General features: G+C 59.7%; 1 protein-coding gene across 4 annotated transcripts in view; it reads right to left on the bottom strand.

The window, feature by feature from the left end:
- The window catches only part of TUB (TUB bipartite transcription factor), an 81,595-nt gene that overhangs the window by 15,372 nt on the left and 54,344 nt on the right, over positions 1-11,879 (bottom strand). For 2 of the 4 annotated variants that reach the window (XM_045825182.1, XM_045825184.1), the window contains exon 2: positions 188-239. In XM_045825182.1, coding sequence (XP_045681138.1) covers positions 188-239 — 52 coding nt within the window. Of the gene's footprint in view, positions 1-187; positions 240-9,671; positions 10,018-11,879 lie in introns of those variants that run through there. The other 2 variants (XM_045825183.1, XM_045825185.1) reach the window with 2 other exon arrangements.

Here is an 11,879-nt window from a genome sequence, read left to right as displayed (position 1 = left end):
TGTGCTGGTCCGTGCCGAGCTGGGCGGGTAAAGGAGAAAGCTGCTTCCGGGAGGGCCCGCTCCCCACCAGTCAGGATCCCCCCAGGACAGGGACAGCCCCCACTCTGCACCCCACAGATCCCAGCCTGGACTCTGGCAGGGATGGCGAGGGCTGGCTACCCTTCCACCCGGCCCCAGCCCCACTCACCTGCCGGTCAAGCTTCTGCTGCCTCAGGTTGCTGCCCTCATCATCTAAGACACTGTGGAGGGAGAGGGGGGCACTCAGAGCCTGTCCACGAGGGGCCAGGATGTCGCCCAGAGCCCACCCGGCACATCTGGGTTCTTTAAACCCCTCCCACCAAGGCTGCTGTCCACACGGCAGAGAGGGAGGGAAAGGCTAGCACCTGGGAACCAGCTCGAGACAGAGAGGCCTGAGCCATATTTCTGCTGCTCTGGGAGCTCATCTTCCACTGGGTTCCCCGCTGCCCCAAGGACCACCCCCCGCATCAGCCTGGCCCCCGTGAGCACAGGACACTTCCCCCTTGGGCCTGTGAGCAGGGCCTGGCTGGGCTCCAGGGGAACCTGTCGAGGCCTCGGGCACAAGCCAGGCCCAAGGCCAAGGCTTTGGACCAGGGGTGGCTCCCTTGGGCCCCTCCCAGGTCTCAGCAGCTCGTCCCCTTGTCTTTCGTCCTTTCTGGAGAAAGCTGGGTCCTCCAGGGCAGACCCTGGCCCCATGTGTCCAGAGCAAACTCCTGGCTCTCCAGGTGGCAGAGCGGTGCTGACGCTGCCCACTGGGGCTGAGGGACCCATCACTAGGGGGAGTGAGGCCAAGCAACCAATCAGTCGCTCAGGGCGGGGCTGGGGCCGGGTGGGGACAGCAACACGTGGGCCAGCAACCAGCCACATGGCACAGACACGGCACAGACATGGTACCAGGCAGCAGCCGAGCATCAAAGCCTGGAGTTCCTGAGGTGCTGAGACAGGCAGCGCTGCCTCACCCAGACTGGCCCTGCCTCCCAGGAAGGCAGAGTACAAGTAGGGAGCTGGTAATTTAAACCACTAAGTTTTCTTTCTAGTCCAGGACATGCCTGGGCCCTGGGCCCAAATTCTATGACCCAAGGTCAGACAGCTGCCTGCAGTGGGGCTGGAGCCTGAGGGCCTGAGCTGTGGGAAGCCCCAGGCTGCCCTGGCCAGTTACATGCCCGATGCACGAGGTTTGTGTGTGAGGCTGTGCGGCTATCTCGAGCATGTGCCCACACGCTCGGAGGTGTCCAAAAGTGTGAGCGCATCTACCTGGTTGAGCACATACCTGCATATATGTGCATGCACATGACTGTGTAAAAGGTGGGTGTGCTTGTGTGCCGGGGAGCACTGTGCGTGCAGGGGAAGAGGAGGTCAGCTCGCCCCCGGGACACGGCGGAGCCATCTCCAACTCCTCCTGGCAGCGGCAGCCGCAGCCCTCCTGGCTGAGATATTCACTGACCCGAAATGTCCCCTGAGCTCATGCAAACTATTGCATCTCTGTGGCTTGTGGGGCTGGCCAGAGAAGAGCGGGCAGTCCATGATCACAGATGGCCCACCACCCACCTCCCTGGCCACAACCAGTGAGGACTCTGCATATTTTAAACTGCCAGCATCCTATCGCCTTGCCATCCAGGAGGGCCTTTTCCTAGATGCATGGGCTGCTCTGCACTCAGAGGAGCCCTTTGTGACCTGTGCACAGAACAGCCTTATTCGCCAGAACCCCAGCTGCACCAGCACCGGAGAAAACACTGCTCACAGACTTCAGTTTTCCTGCCCTCACCCACCTGCCTAACAGCAGCACACAGGAGCACTGGGAGCCCCTGAGGGCGCTGCCAGGACCAGGGGGCAGGGAACCAGCTCTGCCACAAAGCTCGGGCCAGCTGGGATGGTGAGTGTCCCGTCACGGAAGTCGCGCACACGGGCTGGAGGGCAGCGGCAGGGCGGCCGAAGGAAGGGGGAAGGTGTGAGAGTGAGCAAGGTGCCGGGGCCCCTCCAGGTCTAGGAGACTACAGCTCCTCCACCTGTCTCTCCATGAATCACGGCCCTGCCTGAATAACACAAAGGCAAAGCATCTGTTTGCACACTGCCCTCAAAGGGCCAGTTCCACCAGCACCGTCCACCATGGTCTGCAGGGCGAGCAGTGCACACTCATCCACTGTTTCCACGACGCTGGCAAACTGCAGCTGGCTCTGTGTGACACCTGGCTGACGGGAGCAACGGGCTCGAGGCCCAGCTGCACTCTGCTCGCCAGGCTCCGAGCCTGGGCATGCACGGGGCAGCCTGCAGCCTCGGGCACCTGCTCGTGGCCTGGCCACAGGAGCCGTGGCGCCTCCACAGCATGGTGCTGGCTCCCCTTCGTGCTCGAGAGAAAGGCTGTCCCATGGCTACTGGGGATGATGCCAGCTGCCTGCACTTTCACAGGGTGGGGAAGGCGGCTGCGGGCCGCCATCTGGGTCATCCCCGGCACTGCGCTTGGCTGAACAGGAAAAGGTGACTTCCCCGGAGCACGGGTCATTTAGAAAAGGGGACGTCCAGCTGAGAGGAAAGCTCACATCAGCAAAGCCACCCGCGGAACTGCCAGGTCACAGTGGCTGCCCGACTGACAGAGGGGGTGCTGGCCATGGTGCCCGCACTGCCCGGCGCCCCCTCAGGCCCTTATCTATGCGTGAGCGGTGTTTTCCTGCCACGGACCATTGCCCCCTGCCACGGGCTTTCCTCACCACGCCTAGGGAGGGAGGCTGCTTTCCATGAGAACATTACTTCCTCTTCCTGTGTCCCCACCTCCATCTCCTGATGGGGGACAATGCAGAGAGCCGCAGACTTTAATAACACAGGTGCCCAGTGCCCTGCCCTGGCCGAGTAGCCCAGTCGTCCTGATACACCAAGGTTGCAGGTTTTTTAAAAATATATTTTATTCATTTTTATTTTTAGAGAGAAAGAGAAAGGAGGAGAAAAACATCACTGTGTGGTTGCCCCTTGTGTGCCCCCTACTGGGGACCTGGCCTGCAACCCAGGCATGTGCCCTGACTAGGAATCGAACCAGCAACCCTTCGGTTTGCAGGCCTGTGCTCAAACCGCTGAGCAACGCCAGCTGGGGCCCAAGGTTGCAGGTTTGGTCCCTGGTCAGAGTACATACAAGAAACAGCCAGTGAGGCTGTGCACAGAACAGCCTTATTCGCCAAAACCCCTGCTGCCCCAGCACTGGAGGAAACACCGGCGCACACACCGGCACACAAATAGGTGGAACAACAGATCAGTGTTTCTCTGTCCCTTCCTCTCTCTCTCTCTGTAAAATCAATTTAAAAAGAAAAAATAGTAACACAAGTCCCCAGATAAGATTACAGGTAGAACAGACTTAACCACCCGCCTTCAGAGGGGCCAGGCTTCTAGAGAATTCCAGAAACTCAGGCATCCTGAAGTGCCCAGAGAGAAGGCGGCGGCTCCATACCCTGCCTTACCACCAAGAGCAGCGGGAAGAATGGGGCGCGGGGCTGCGGGCGGCTGCTGGGGAGGAGCGACAGTGCTGGTGGCTGTGAGCGTGCCTGGCCGGGTAAAAACCCCGGAGGAGGTCTCCCCTGGAGCAGGCACCATGGTGGGGTGAAGAGGTTCCCAGGACAGCGCAGTGTTTCCAGTGGGGCTGCACAGGTCCCAGCGGACCACAGACACCAAGCGGGAACCAGCTTGTCCCAGCGGGCGGCGGGTTGCTGCCTCACGCGGATGTGTCTGGAGCGCAGTGCACCTGTCCCTGCTGAGTAACAGAGGCGTGCAGTGGAGGACAATGACGACGGCTGTCTCCTGTCTCCAGGGAGAACGGAGCCCCAGCTTCTGCGCCCTCCTCAGCAGACCCAGCCCCGCCCCCCACCGACGGGTCGGCCTTCTCGTCTCCCACTCCAGCACCTTTCCTCGCATCTTCCTCGCTCACAAACACGCCCAGCCCGTCTGCTTTTGACAGGCGCTGTTCACGCGAAAGGACAACCACGAGAAGAGACAGTAATGGCTTTTTAACGACTCGGGCTCCACTTATGGAATCGCTGCCAAGCCCAGGCTGCCAGCTGCCGCCCCGCCAGGAGGCTCAGACGGGAGACAGGGCCCTGATGGATGGGTCTTCCGGCTGACCCTGGTGGCTCCTTCCACACCGTCGCCTCCTGCCCTCACCTCCAGCTGGGGGGCAGGCCAGGGAGGCGCCCGAACACACCGGCCACTGGCTCATGAGGGTCAAACCTGGTCCATCAATCCGTGCGCTCTGCCCAGAGCCTCCAACCCTCAGGGAGGCAGCCCCTCCATGTCCCCGGGCTTCCCCTGGGGCCGGACAGAATCCGAGGGGCCGTGCTGGGCAACAAATGAGGGCAGGTGCCCTCCCCCCAGCCCGGGGGCTGGAGAAACCAGACACACCCAAGACATTTAGGAAGCTGGTTACCCTGCTTCTTAGATGCAACATGCCTGCTCCGGCTAATCCACCTGAGCTGACCACAGGCCCGGGACCAGGCCAACCTGGGGGCAGAACCAGACCCACTTCGTCCTTCCCACGCGGTCACAGCGGAAGCTGCCCCCGCTGGACCCAGGGCAAAGGGGAGTGAGGAGGGAAGACCACCCCGGGTGCCAGACGCCCTCCATGCCCCCGCAGCTCGCCCAGGCCCCTGCCGCCTGCTGCAGCGCCTGTCAGCTGTGCCGCCCCACTGCGCACACACCCGTTACTGCAAGTCTGCCGCACACCGAAACATGCTGTTTGCCGAGCTGATTGTCAAAAAGGTATGATTTTGATTTGTTCCCATGGACAGCTATTGCTATGCTGTCTGTTGTCCTTGTTTCACCGGACAATCTAAGAGAAAACAGGTCAGCGCCCCCGACGAAACAGTCAGGTGCGGGGCATGTTTTAGGAATTCCTGCGTCAGGCCAGCAGAGAGCTGCTGCCCTAGCGGTGGAGACTGCAGTGCAGGCGGGAACGCAGCGGGAACGGGGTGGGACGCCCGGCAGCTCCAGAAGGGAGGGGCCGCGCCGCTCACAGGAGTCCCAGGCTCTAGGGATGAGGTGTCCGCATTCCCGCCCTGCCTCACAGCCTCACCAGGTGCAGCAAAACTGCTGGGGGCACTCGGCCCTGCCCGGGCAGTTTCGGGACTGCTGGGAAAGATGCCCCGGGCTCACTCCCCGCCCCCACTCTCTCTTGAACAGCAAGCGACACCGGTGACGCTGATGTGTGGCCATGCGGCTGAGGACCCTGAGCCACAGGTGCTGACCTCTCCGAAACAAAAAAGAACTCGGGGAGTCGCTACGAGGCTGGAGTTGTGCAAATGCAGCCTTATGTTCAGATGGGTAAGAAACTGCAGTCTGTGGATCGGTGTGTCCACTCGGGCCTCAGGCAAGACTGTGAAGGGGCCCACCGAGCAGCTGGACGGGTGGTCAGCATAGCTAGAAGGCAAGTGGCCATGAGGAGCAAGCCCGAGTTCCCAGCAAGTCAGGGTGCATGTCTTCAGGCCCATCGGAAAAGGGTCTGCGTGGAATGGCAGGGACCAGCAAACGATAACATCTGTGGGCAAGCGGCATGCTAGTCCACTGAGACAGACACTCACAGGAGGTTTCTGCCAGAGTCACAGGAGGTTTCTAGCATCTTGCTTCTCTTGGTTGGCATGTTTACCAACCACCTGAAGACATGGCAGGCCTCTGCAGTGACACAAAGTTGATGCAGCACCAACCTGGCCGCTAAGACAGTAGGAATTCAGAAGACCTTGAAAAGCTACCAAAGGTTACGATGAGCAGAAATCTAGCAGGTGAAGGTCAAGTCTACTCTACCGTGCGGGTCCTAACACCCAGGTCTTGCCTACACAGGCAGGATGGGGCTTGATGTCAGCCAGAGGGAAGACTTGGGGATTTGTTTACAGAGGCCTCAAGGTTCCTGGTCAGTGCGTCCAGGCCATCCCATGGCACAGGGAGGGGCCAGGAGCAGGGGTCCCGAGGGAGGAAACAGCAGCCTCACTCTGCTCCTGCTGCACAGGCTACGCCTGGGACAGATGCTGCCCGTGGCTGCTGGACCCGGGCTGGGCGCGGGCAGAGCCGGCTGCGGGCATCCAGAGGGCCCCTGTCTGCCTTGTGTTTCCTCTGCTCCTCCCACCCCAGGCGGAGGACACCCTAAGAATGCTTGGGGAAGGCGTGGAGACAGATTCCCCGTGGATGTAGGAGCACAGGTTCTGCTCCTTCTCCCTGTACCAGGTCTGGGGACTGGGGCTCCCCAAAGGCAGAACCTGGAGAGCCAGGAGTCTCGCTTAGCCAGTTGTCATTCTGCTCCCCAGCACGCAGAGTGAGGGAGTGGCGGGAGGATCCCAACAAGGGCCAAGGGGAGGGGAACCCAGAGACAAGCTCAGGCTCACCCTCAGGAAGCCCTTCCTAAGAGTCACGGCTGGTATCTGCTAGAAGGCTGTCCCCAGCGTGCCCCGGGAGCAGTCACACAGGGCGCCCTTGCAGCCGCCCCGCCAGGAAGCCCCACTGTGAAGCAGGAGTGCCACATCCCTCTGGGTGCGGAGAACCTGGGTGGGGCCAGGAGAGCCAGGAAGTCCTCAAAAGCTACCTGTGGGCGCCACTTTGAGTCTAAGTAGTGGGCATTCTGCCTGTGCTGGGTCATGCTAGGCACACAGCCACGCACCACATGAAGTCCCTGCTCTCCAGGAGTTCACGGGCTGGTGAGAAAGACAGCAGGCACCGGCAGCCGGGCCAGGGAGACAGCCCCGAGGACAAGGTCACTGTCACTGCCACTGCCACCCAGCACAGTCCCTCCTGACTCTCAGCGCTCCACCTACAACTCACGGTTGTAAGGGCATGAACTAGGGGCACTGAGCACTCCTCGAGAACACAGATGAAGAGAAAACAGCAGAAATGGACTTAGTTGTAATAATAGAAAAAAATAAAAGGCAAATTGTTCCAACTGTTAAACTTTATAAATGAAATGGTTCCTTCTAAAGACAGGATGTGAAGTTAATCCATGATCATTAAAACTGAGCCACGGTCACCCTTAAGAAGATTATCAGCAACTGTCACTGTTTTGAAGGAAATGAGCCAGGCCCGGGGAGCACAGGTGCGAGCACCCAGAGGGGCTGAGCCCCCACCAGCAGAGCTTACGAGAAATCGAGACATCGACAGAGCTCTCGCCACCCGCAAACCAAATGACACATTCCAGCCAACGGGCTGGCTGCGACCGACGTCAGGGAAACCTCACGGTGAAGCCTGAGAATGCGTGCCCATCCCCCGCACCTGCAAGTAAACCGCAGCGCCCGTCGTCTGCCTCGGTCTTCTCTGTGGGCAGCCAGACTGTGGCTGTGACTGCAGTCGGCAGCCCAGTGAATGCAAGAGGCAGGTCCATCTCCTCCTCGCAGCCTGGGTGTCCCCATTCTGGAAGCCAGAACCCACATGCAGCGCTTTCTCAGGCTCAGTGCATGCTCAGAAAGACCCCAGCAGGGCAGGAGAAATTCTGGCAACATCTAAGTACAGCATGCCCCTGCTCTACACCTACCCTCCCTGCCACAGAGCAAGGTGGCCGGGGTGGCAGAGCAATGGGACAGCAAGCAGGGCAGGACCCCGTCGGTGTCAAGCTGCTCCTCAGGACTAGGTTTCCGGGGTGGCAGGATTCTGGACTCAAGGTGGAGTGCGGGCCCCAGAAGGGAACAGGGGCAGGGCTGGGCCTGGGCTGGGTGAGTGCCAAATCACTCCTTGCACGATGCCAGCACCCTGAGCACTGACTGGTGGACAGAGCCATTTCCCAAAGACAGCTCCACATTCCCAGGCCCCACTGTTCCAGAGGCAGAGATTTTCTAAGACCTGTGCAATCACTCCACAACTTGCTTTGGTCTCTGGCTCCTGGGCGTGGCTTCCTTAAACAATGAGCCAGTTTGCCCCCAGTTTGCCAGACGCTAAACACATCACCCCATCCACAGCCACAAGTGCTGCTCTTTCCCTCCCTAAGTTAGCCTGCAGCCACCACCCCACCGCCTGAACCCCCACACAGGTCCTTACACCACAGCACCAGAGGCCACTCAGCCCACACGCACTATCCAAGCACCTCTGCTAGGTGTCAAGAGAACGTTAATGGTACTTTGTGGGGCGGCACTGTCCTCTACAAGGTCAGCCCACATGTGTCAAAAAGCCAGGATGCTCCAGAAACTACCTGTGCCCCCAGTCTAGATGCCCAGCGGAGCAAGAGCTGTTGTGAGTCAGCCTGGCCTGGGCCCCTGATGGAAGGATCTCCCGGGTCTATATGAGACGCTGAGGTGTGGTTGTGCGTGTCTGCAGGAAAAATTATGTGACTTGTGCATTCAAACGTGTGTTGATGGAAGAGGCACCCACAAATTCTAACCTGGAAAGCCGTGAAGCCCCCAAAGGAGTCGGGATTAGAGACAACAATTCTCAAGAAAACCTTGAATCCCTAGGCCAGTGGCAGGTGCTTGTTTGCAGAAAGATCTGCTTTAACAAAGCCTCAGGCGGTTCTAGCTGGTTTCCATTTTGGATGCTGTCTGGACAGACTCACAGAAGAGCTCTGTCAGAATTATTTTCTATCAGTAACTGGAATCGGGTGTCTCCCCCCACCCCCCAACCCGAGAACAGGCTGTTACAAGGCGGATCCTGCAGGCCTGTTTCTACCACCCACAGGCACGTGCACCTGAGTGGGCCAGAACATAGTGGACTCCAGCAGTCAGGGACCCCTTCCACTCACATGCCTCTCCAGGAGGCCCAGAGACGGCCCTGTAGCTCCATGGCAACCAAGGAGCCAATGAGTGGCCAAGGATCTGACGCTGCCATGGCAATGAGCTCCTTTCCGGTGGTAAAGGAGAGAATTGGGTAGAGTGGATGGGGGAAAGGCCTGCACCTCTGTGAAGCCGCAGAGACCTTTCCTCACCCCAACATCCACAAGTGGGAAAGCCCAGCTGTCACTTAGTCACACCACAGTATGGGCTGTGCTTCCCTGAGTGTGCCTGAGCTCCTGAGCGCTCTTTCAGCATGTAAAAGCAGTTCTATGCATTGAGAGTTGGTGTGTGTCCAGATACAGTCCTGATAGCAGGTGGATTTCCGAGTCTCTGACACATATAAATAGTACTTGTGAGTGGGTCGTAGGTATCAAGTACTCTCCAAATATGTGTGTGTACACAAATATGTTGCACCTGTGTAAGCATGTGTGCATGTGTGTACACAGATACACGGTGCATGCGTATACGAGCCACCCGGGCTTGTGATTCAGAAAAACTGTCTCTAGGAATTCACACTGAGTATGTGAGTGGACAGCAGGAGCGTCTGTGGCCCAGGGCGCGAAGTCTCGTGAGTGCATGGCCGCAGATGCAAGGCTATGCTAGCTGTACTGGCCAGTGAGCCGCTGTGCTGGGCCCAGGAGGGGGCTCAGGTCAATTTGTGCGATCTCTCCTGGAGGCCACATGGACCTGCCAGACCCAATAAGGCCCACGCAGGCCCAGAGCACTGGCACCATCCAGCAACCCTGAAGGATAAGGGGTGGAGCAGGGGAGGCAGGTTCAGTCTGCTGGGGCCCCCAAAGTTGGGGTGGGAAGGACAAGCGCCTCCAATTCGCGCTCCCGGTTCTGGGTTAGATGGAGAGGGTAACCCGCGCCTGGGGCCCAGCGCCCTCTACCCTGACCGATGCCCTCAGCAGTGGAGTGTGAGGACCAGCACCCGCGTACCTGTAGGGAATCCAGTCGGAATGCGGCTTGGAAGTCATGTCTCTCGGCGGCACAGCGGCGGCTACGGCTCCGGAGGCCGGGGTCCGCGGGGGCCTGCGCGGGGGCCCTGTTCAGCTCCCGGGCCACCCCGGGCCGCATCCTCCCGGGCCGGGGCGCTGGGCCCCGCCGAGGCCGGCGCCGCACGCCAGGGCCCCGGCCGCAGGCTCGGAGAGCGGCTGCCGGCACGGCGCGGAGAGATGAAAGAAACGGCAGAGCACGCGGGGCAACCGTGCGAGGGCGGGCAGCGCGCGCGCGGGCGCGTGGAAGTGGGAGAGGTGGACTCCACTGCCCTGCCGCGGCTGCAGCGGCTCCGCCGGCGCCGAGGGTAGGAGCACTGCGTGGCGGCGGCGCCGGCCTCTCCTCCTTCGCCCCGCCCCAGCGGAGACCCCACCCCTAGGCCGGCTAAGCACCCCAAATGTTCCTGCCCCCTTCCCGAAACCCGCGAGTCAGGCTCCGCACACGTGACCGCACCAGCACCCGCGCCCACTGTGGGTACGCACCGTCGCTGGGCAGGTCCCCCTCCCTCCCAGCCTCAGTTCCTTCCTCTGTGAAACGGGGATAATTCTAATACCTACCTACCTAGCTCCACTAAGGGAAGGGAAGCCGCTGCTCACGCTGGCGGCGGGGAGGGAGAGAGGTGGGGTGGGGGGAAGCATATGGGTTGTGCGGGTAGGGGGATGATGACCGCAGAGAGCAAAAGAGGTCCAGGGACACCTTCAGGTCCTCAGTATGGAGGCTGCGCCCCGCCCCCACCCGTCCCCCTCCCAGTTCTCACTTTTCCCCAGGAAGCCTTCTTCACTGGATTTTAGTAAAGGACGCCTTTCCTCCCAGCGGAGCGGTCCTTCCTGTCTGAGCTGCAGCAGTTGAGGAAAGGATGGCATGTGCGGTCTACTGCATTCGCGGCCCTTATAAAGTTCCGCATATTAATCTCCACGGTGGCCTTGAGAGGCAAGTATTTCTCTCTAATTCCCAGAAAATAAACCATTGAGAGTGCTAAGATGCCCAAGGACATAAAGCTAGGAAGCAATCGAGCTGAAATGGAAATAGGATCTCAGTCCTGCAAGGCTGTTTTTAGGGGCCACACCACATTTAAAAGGAGCAAAAGCCTCCCAATGAAGATAATCTGAAAGTCTCTGGTACTGAGGAGGCCCTGGCTGTGACCAGTACAAACTTGAAAGGAAGGGGAGGCATGTGGAGGTGGAGGGCAAAGTATCCACGGCGGGGGGGGGCAGGCGATTGGGGAGGGGTCTGCTGAAGGGCAGAGGCTCCGCACCACATGTGAGCACCCTCACATGCTCTCTGGACTCAGCAGCTCCAGCCCCCAGCCATGCCAGAAGAGTGTCCCCGTGGGGTCCTCTGGCACTAACCAGGCTCTCCTGGCTGGTCGGGAGAACGTGTGAGAAGGCTTGCTTGGCTGAGGGAGGGCCCCATCCTGCTGCCCTGAGAACACAGCCAGGACTGTCCACCCAAAACTCTCCCAGCCTTACAGCCTTGCCTTTAGCCATAAAAACAATAAACAAGATATTTGGAGCATTTGCTGAGCATCAGGAGCTGTGTTAGTAACTCCTCTCATCCTCACAATCAGGCCAGGGGATAGGTGCTATTATCATACCCATTTTACAGCAGAAGAAACTGAGGTACAGAGAAGGCAAAGATCTTGCCCCAAGTCACACAGCTGGCCAATGTGGGACTTGAGCTGGATTCACACACAAGCGGCCTAGGTCCAGAGCCACACCCTCCAGCTGCTTCTTGCCTTCCACAGCTTCTGCACGGCACAGGCACACACACGCAGACACAGCCTGTCTCTCGGGGCTGCCGGGGCACAGGCCACGTCCATCGGCTCCATATCCATTTGGCACAGCCTCAACACTCTCTAAAGGTTGTGACTCTTTCTTTATCAACCTCTGTGAGCCATCACTGTTGCTGAGGACACAGAGCAGACAATATAAATCACCCTGGAGTAGAGAGCAGGGGTAGAAGGTGGGCTGTTGCTTGCCTGCTGGGACACGACCTGAGCCTTATTCTCATCCCTGTCGGACTCCCAGGAGGGCCAGCAGAAAGGGAGTGGTCCTGGCCTGAGAGGCCAAGGCAGCACAGGAAAGTGCCACCCAAGGGCCTCTGTCCTCCGGGACCCAGGATCCTGGTACAGAGCCCCGCAGAGACAAGAGG

The sequence above is a fragment of the Phyllostomus hastatus genome, unplaced genomic scaffold, assembly GCF_019186645.2.
Source record: "Phyllostomus hastatus isolate PE091 unplaced genomic scaffold, TTU_PhHast_1.1 phas_scaffold_585, whole genome shotgun sequence".
Taxonomy (NCBI): Eukaryota; Metazoa; Chordata; class Mammalia; order Chiroptera; family Phyllostomidae; genus Phyllostomus; species Phyllostomus hastatus.
Note: the sequence above shows the minus strand (reverse complement) of the source record. Positions and strands in the feature narration are given on the sequence as shown.